The following is a 7746-nucleotide window of genomic DNA, read 5'->3' as shown; positions in this document are numbered from 1 at the left end:
GTCCTCAGTCGTGAGTGCGCCTAGTGCTCCGTAGCATTGATGATTTGGCCTGTATTCTTTTTCACGTAATTCTACGAGTTTAGGCAAACGGCGACAGTTTCATCAATCATGTGATAGTATTTGTGACTTCACTAATAGTTTATTTATCATACATATCGCATGTACTCTGTTGCTTTTACATGAACCTTTGGACCATTGTTGCCACTGTTCATCCCCCTCGATATCAAATGTCACTTTGTTGTGATTCGTACAGCGATGATAGGATGTAATCGCGCATTAGTATCGTGGGAGATTCTTGGGTATGCATGGTTACCGGAATACAGTCTGCATTCATATGTAAGTGACCTATCGCCGTTTGCGAGTTAGCCACGCCCCTTAGACAACCCTATGGAATTTTTGTACGCCAAGTTTTGTCTCAGATGTGGCGCGTTCCTCGTCCATTATGTATTTCACAAGCTGCGTTGACGCGATTCTAACGCGATTCTATAACACAATAGGTCGATACCCTGTTGGACTGAGGGTGTATTCGAATTCTACCAATCGAAATAATAATTCAAAATCGTCTTTGTAAGATGGCTACCAGCGATGCAAGTATCGTAGATGACACTTCCACGCATTCGTCTTCAGACTACAGCCTCCTTGGCGAATTTTCGCACCCTGCATACATCGAGATTTTCATATCTACTATTGTATGGCTCATGTGCTTTTTGGCGGTGTCTGGTAACATTTTGATCTTCGTAGTGATTCTCAGAGACAAGCAGCTGAGGTCTAATGTAGCCAATATGTACATTCTGAACCTTGCCAGCGCAGACTTGTGTGTTGGGATCAATTCTCTAACAGTGAGTAATATTTGGCGGTATACCGGCAACTGGCCCTTTCAGCGAGCCGTTTGCACCTTTTGGGTTATCATGGATTATTCGGCGTGTATGCAGGGCGCCTTCGCAGTGACACTCATCAGTCTTGATCGTTATTTCATGGTGACCAAATTCCTGGAGTATCGGAAGTATCAGAGCAAGAAACTTGCCTGTTGCCTCATAACAGGTACCTGGACGCTGGCGTTGCTAGTCAATGCTTTACCAGTTTTAGGCAATGATCTTTGGCCCAATGCTAGAGCCTTTGGTGAGGTTAATTACTCAGTCATCTGCGATTTCGGCGTGCTGTACATTCTTTCTTTTCACATTATCCAGATAGTTGTTGGGTTCTTTGTACCAGCAATCATCTTAGCCTACTTGAATTGCAAAGTGTATGCGAACATCCTGAAGCGTTCCAAAGGCTTGGTTCGTACGGCAGTTTCTCCAATGCAGCTGGACACAATCCACCCACCGGCAGAGCCCAGTGCTAAAAACGAGCCACACGTCCACAGCACCGACCAATCATCCCAAGATACCAAAAGGTCCTACAAAAATTCACGGAAGTCCGCTATCACGCTGGCCCTTATCGTGGGAGTGTTTTTCATATGTTGGACCCCTTATTACGTCTTGCAGTTCATGTTGGTGGCGATGGGGATAGATGATAGCTGGCTGTTATGGAATGGTGTCTCCTACACTGTGTGGGTCAACTCAGCGATCAACCCGTTCATCTATGCTGCCACTAGTCCAAGGATCAGGCGGGGTATTATCAAAACCCTCTGCTTTTGGAACCTCCGGCTCCGAAGAAAAATTCGCCCGTTGCACTGATTCCAATCACTACCGCAGGGACGACGGTTTCGCTAAATCAATCGTGTTCATCCAAACTTTACATAATGTTCAGTTATATCAATGTTCAATGTACATATACAGGGTGGATAAAAAAAACACGAAACCGAGATGTTATTGCTAATTGGAACACAAGTAGGGCACATGTAAATCAAAGGGAGATATCCTCTGTTAGGGTTGAATCTCCTCTTTAAAATGACACCCTAGTCATGTCCTTACATTCACGGTTGACTAAGCAGTGACAAGGGTCTATTTAGAGAATTGCACCACTTTTCATGGTGAAATCTCTTTTTTTCCCCACCTGCCTTGAATGGCAACCATAGCATTTCACTCTGAGACAAATGACTCCACAAAAACCACAATTGAAAAGTTGCGCAACCATGAACCCTTTCATAAAATTGGTTACTGCTCAGTCAACCGTGAATGTAATTACATGGTAAGGGTGTCTTTTAAAGAGGAGATTCAACCCTCACAGAGGATGTCTCCCTTTGATTCACATGTGCCCTACTTCTGTTCCAATTAGCAATACTATCTCGGTTTCGTTTTTATTTATCCACCCTGTATAACTGCCCGTCAATGTGTCGTTGGCGACCGGTCTCTTAGCTTCCTGACACGTGAGGGTACTGTGATATCCCTTTCTGCACTTTCTGTATAGTTGTTTTGTTCAAATCCTGAGCCTAACTTGTACATGTGTATTAGACAGCATGTGGTAGTGTGTCCTGTTTCTTTAGTTTGATATTGGAATGCCCCTTTTGAGATGAAGGGAGAGAGAACATTCTTATAACGAACACGTTGCCTATCATTGAGAAAATCACAAATTCAAGAAACATGGCCCCACGAAAACTCACGGCAATAGTCTTCTAAGTTAAGATTGTATGATCAACAAGATCAAAATGCCTTCGAGATTACAGGCGCGGTTCTAAAGCCAATATTTTCTTCTTTTTTTGGGGGGGGGGGCTAGCAGGGTGGATCCAGAATTTTTCAGGTAGGCGTGCTGAAATGTAGGCCTCTGAAAATCAATTACTTGGGGGGGGGGGGGCTTGTGCTATTGTGCTATTGATGCACATCAATCTTTTCAACAATATTTAAGAATCGAATTTGCTACGAACCCTTCTGCAATTTTAGCAAAGTCTGACGTAAGTTATATTGGCCTGAGTTTGCCAATTCGGGGAGGATTCTGTTTAGGAATGGGCAAAACAATAACATGTTCCCATTGAAGTTGAACAGTTCCCATTAGCAATTCAGGGATTCAGACAATAAGCAAATTCCTTAGCTATCTTAGCTGGGAACTAATCTGGTCCAGCAGATTTTGATATCAGTTTCTTATGAGCTGCATACACCCGCCGGCCACGGATAAACATGAGGAGCACACACAGCAGGCAAATAAGCGGGTACCATGTCCAAGGATGGAGCTCGGCTGAAACATTTGTGAATCTGCTATTGACTTGCTTGTATTGACTTTCCCGGCCAAATCACTCACGTCAATCCCTCGAATGTCAGAGTTCCGATTTTGTAAAATTGGCAACTTGTTAAACCTGTGTTACAACTGATAATGTAGTAACCAACCGATAATGTATCACAAATTGACTGATACTGTATCACTAACCGATAATGTAGCAAAAATTGACTGATAGTGTAGTAGAATTTGTATCCGATAATGTATCACGTGTCGACGGATAATGTAACTACAAAATAACTGTATCCGATAATGTATCACCAGGGAACGGATACTGTATCAACCGATAAAGTACAAAAAATCAACCGATAATGTATCAAAAATCAACCGATAATGTATCAGTACGGGAAAAAGGTGTACACAAATGTTTGTTTTATGTTCTTTGTATCCCGCCCCACTTTTTGACCGGGGAAAGGGGTCTGGGCTATTGGATCACCCCACCTCCATTATTTTGTATTTAGAGAAAAAAGGGCAGATTTTGAGGTGTTTTTCAAACTTTCCAACCGCCGAAATGCATTAAATAGTACTGAGAAAGGGAGAAAAAGCACAAAAAGCTTAAAATGAGCTGATACATCTGTATCATGAACAGCGCCCCCAGTGTCATGTGGTCTCCAGCCCCCCACCCCCTCAGTTTTTTAATTTTACCATGGAGCTATGGGCTCCGTGCACAAGTGCCCCTTCAACGGCCAGAAACGGAGAGTTGGGGGAGGACCTAGACTGGTCCCGGTCCATCCACTGCGTATTTTGAATGATGCAAAGTTATTGGGGGAGGGAATAATCTGTGAGACCATCGCAAGTTAAATTGAACGTATGCGCGCGCCGACGTTGCCTGACAATCATGCGAAGACGCTGCGGCTAATAGCCTTGGCACATTCTGGAAGTGGCGTTGAACTTTGCGCGCGAACCAGTACAGTACAGTTCGCACATGCTGTGTCCCGTCCAGTGATCTCCATACATGGTGCTCTCAAAAGTGGTAAAACACGCCCTCTTGGGTTGGAGCACGGAGCCCATACGGAGGCCAAGTGTCCGGAGAAAAGAACTTGTCCACATTTCGGCGCGGTTGTGCGAATGCAGTTAAAATTTAAATATTCTTAATGATAAACTTTCCCGAGTGGGGACTTATCATAGCAAAGACACTTATTAGACTTTAATTGATTTGAAATAATATTATTCCCACCTTTTCCAAATATACTGATACATTATCGGTTGATTTTTGATACATTATCGGTTGATACAGTATCTGTTCCGTGGTGATACATTATCGGATACAGTTATTTTGTAGTTACATTATCCGTCGACACGTGATACATTATCGGATACAAATGTTACTACACTATCGGTCAATTTTTGCTACATTATCGGTTAGTGATACAATATCGGTCAATTTGTGATACATTATCGGTTGGTGATACGTTATCCTTTGGTTACTACATTATCAGTTGTAACAAACCTGTTTATGCCACTGTCGTAGATCCGTTAACTGTAAGTTCCTAATTTGATTGCCATAAATGAGGTCTTGATTGTTTAAATTTACCTCTTGATTTGATTTCTTAATTGACGGCATTGAAAAGTACCAGATAGAAAAAGTGGTCGGACAATCTTGAATAAAATCTATACAACCTGTCGTTCGAGGTTTTTCGTTAACGAGGACTTCATTTTTTTCGAAGGTGAAAATTATTCCATTCCTTCATCGAGCAGATACTAAAAAGAATTGGCCTAGTCCTGAGTGCACTAAGAGTTGAAACCTGACACCAATCACGTCTCTGTATCCAACGACCGAAGCACGAATACCAGAATCGTGCATCGGGCGAACAATTCTGACTTGGAATGAATAACCATCTTCACAAGTTTAGGTTTCCATTTTACACAGATGTGTACCGGTAATGGATTGTTGTCATAGAAGATTTCAATTTATGATCGCACATTCCATAACGAGTGTGATTGGGTTAAGGTTGCTTTCAGTCGTTGACAATTACGGCTTCAATGCGACAGCTCCTGAACAAATGTGTTAGCTTGGCACGAGCCTATACAAGTACTTGAGGTTGGGGGGGGGGGGTTACTGAAGAAGCATTTGTCCCAAAACTGGCGTGGAATACTCCCTGAACAATAAAATTGCTCGCCACAATTGTTCGGATACTTCAAGTTCAGGTAACACATGGTCGATAACCTTTCCAGCTACATGAAACTGCCTTACCTTCCGTACAGTGTTTAGCTGTAATGTCCTAAGTGGCCCTGAGCAGGCACACCAAACAGTCATCAAATCTCACAAATAAGCTTCACAAACCAGTTTCAAATACATACCCCAAAAAACTTCAGCACACAAGGATCTTTTCATCCAGCAGATGAAACAACATGACTAAAAATAACGAAGATCAAACTCGATAAAAACTTTTAATACAGTAGGATCTAAAAAAAAAAATTAATTGCAGTCATTACCAACATCTACCTCTGAGGCTGATGAGTCCTCGAGTAGACAAAATACACTTAATGCATGAAAACAAGTTACTCACTGTGTAGAGTGTATCCTACATCATTTGTCTCTATCAGTTTATTTTGTCTAGCCGGTAACAAATGGAAGCTTAGCTGGGGCCGGCGGTAAACCTAGCTTTGCGCCCTGTGTTTATTTCTGAATAATTGTTTTATCTCATTCTGTAAGGAATGGCTTCACTCAATCTATAAGTAATATCCCGACTTAGCGGGATTGAGCTATCATCTTCCTCAACCAAACGGGAAACCTTTCATCAGAAAAAGCTACGGCGGTTTCTCCCGAGTCCAGAAAACCACCCTATTACACTTAAATGTGTTGCCCCAGAAAATCGTCGTCCAACAAGCGGCTTTTTACTGTGAGGTTGATAAGTACTTGACATAACATTTGCTTGTATTGATCGAAGCTCAACTTGTTTGTTTTACCTCATTTGGCAAGCTAATTGTAGTTCTGTAGAACGACAGTCACAGCAAGTTCGGTGATTGATTTATTCATCCACCCAATTTCTGTCCCTGTTTATATACATTAGGAACACGACTTCAAGTGGACAAGACCGACTATGCATAATCATTTCATAATTCAACATAAACTAATTATTTTGTTATTTTGTTAAAAATTTACAAAATCACTCAAGTAATAGTGCATTTACTTCGTACGAATATGAAAGGAAACAATAAAAACGCTTTTGCGCAAATGCTCTTGGAAATATCATCTGGGTTCTACCATACGACTGATTCAGACCTGCAGTTTCTGTACTCTATATTTCAGTATCGTGGAATAGATAATGCACCAAACTAACCAAAATAATGGCAAGTTGAAACCCCTCGAACATTGCCAAATTGATGCACATCATTCTTATCACCAATATTTGTAAGAATCCAATTTGCTACAAAACCTTCTGCAATTTTAGCAAAATCTGACGTAGGTGATATCGGCCTGAGTTTGTCAATTTCGGGAGGGTTCTGTTGAAGAAGGGGCACAACAATGGCACTCTTCATCATATTAAGCAAATTAGCTGGGAACTGATTCGATCCAGCAGATGTATCCATTTTTAGTTTCTTAAGAGCCGCATACACCTGCCAGGGATAAACGCGAGGAGGACACTGACCAGGCGAAGAAGCAAGTACCTGTGAAATATCCAACTGATGGAGCTCAACTGAAACATCTGTTAATCTGCTTCTGATTGCATTGGTTATCCCTGCCAAATCACTTGCGTCAATCACTGGATGTCAATGTTGGGTCCAGGTTTGGTTAAAATTGGCAACTTCTTTAAGACCTGTTGATGCCACTGCCGAGGATCTGTTAACTGTTAAAGTTCCTAATTCGATTGGCATTATATGAGATCGTGATTTTTTCATTTTGTCTCTTCATATGAACTCTTAATTAACGTCTTTTAACTGTATCAGATACAGAAAATGCAGACTGCCAATAACGAATCATATCTTTGATACAACCTGTCAACTAAGGAATATCTTTAACATGAACTTAATGACTTTTTTTGTATAGGGAAAAATAATTCCATTCCTTCATCGAGCAGATACTAAACAGAATTGGCCTCGTCCTGAGTGCACTCAGAGTTGAAACCTGACACCAATCACGTTTCTGTATCCAACGACCAAAAGCACGAATACCAGCATCGCGCATCGGGCGAATAATTCTGACTTGTATTTGGAATGAATGATTAACCTTCTTCACAAGTTGAGGTTTCCATAATACACATTAATGTGATCATTGCTACCTATGGGAGATAACGGTAATGTGTTGTAGGATGGCTTCAATTTACGGTCGTTAAGAATAAGATCTAATGTCGTATCGGCCCTGGTATGGAATTGTGTAATTTGAATCAAATCATTGCCCCTGGTTAAAGATGTACATTCATACGGTCAAAATCTCCCATGATTGCCAAATATACATCCGGGTATTTAGATCGCAAATGATCAATGCTTTTTTCCAAATATATCTGGAGTAACTGTTAATGAGGTGATTATGTTGTTAAATAGAAAACACATTACTGAAACTTCTCTAGGTAATCTGTTAGATCATACCTTATTCCAAAAAATCCTCAGAGACAACAATGTCATCAACGATGTTAGCTGAATATGTGTGATTTT

The 7746-nt window shown here is 41.2% G+C and overlaps 1 protein-coding gene across 1 annotated transcript; it reads left to right on the top strand.

Moving 5' to 3' along the window:
• The first annotated feature begins 572 nt into the window (after window positions 1-572).
• On the top strand, window positions 573-1676 carry LOC119741320 (histamine H3 receptor-like). The gene has a single exon (XM_038217070.1). It carries the CDS (start codon window positions 573-575, stop codon window positions 1674-1676), a length of 1104 nt encoding a protein of 367 aa, XP_038072998.1.
• The last annotated feature ends 6070 nt before the right edge of the window (window positions 1677-7746 follow it).

Source organism: Patiria miniata, unplaced genomic scaffold, assembly GCF_015706575.1.
Source record: "Patiria miniata isolate m_02_andy unplaced genomic scaffold, ASM1570657v1 HiC_scaffold_5, whole genome shotgun sequence".
In the NCBI taxonomy this organism is placed as follows: Eukaryota; Metazoa; Echinodermata; class Asteroidea; order Valvatida; family Asterinidae; genus Patiria; species Patiria miniata.
This window is presented reverse-complemented; position numbering and strand designations above follow the sequence as displayed.

What these genes read in the sequence shown, in the direction of transcription:
- LOC119741320 (XM_038217070.1), top strand. Translation starts at nt 573, where the DNA reads ATGGCTACCAGCGATGCAAGTATCGTAGATGACACTTCCACGCATTCG.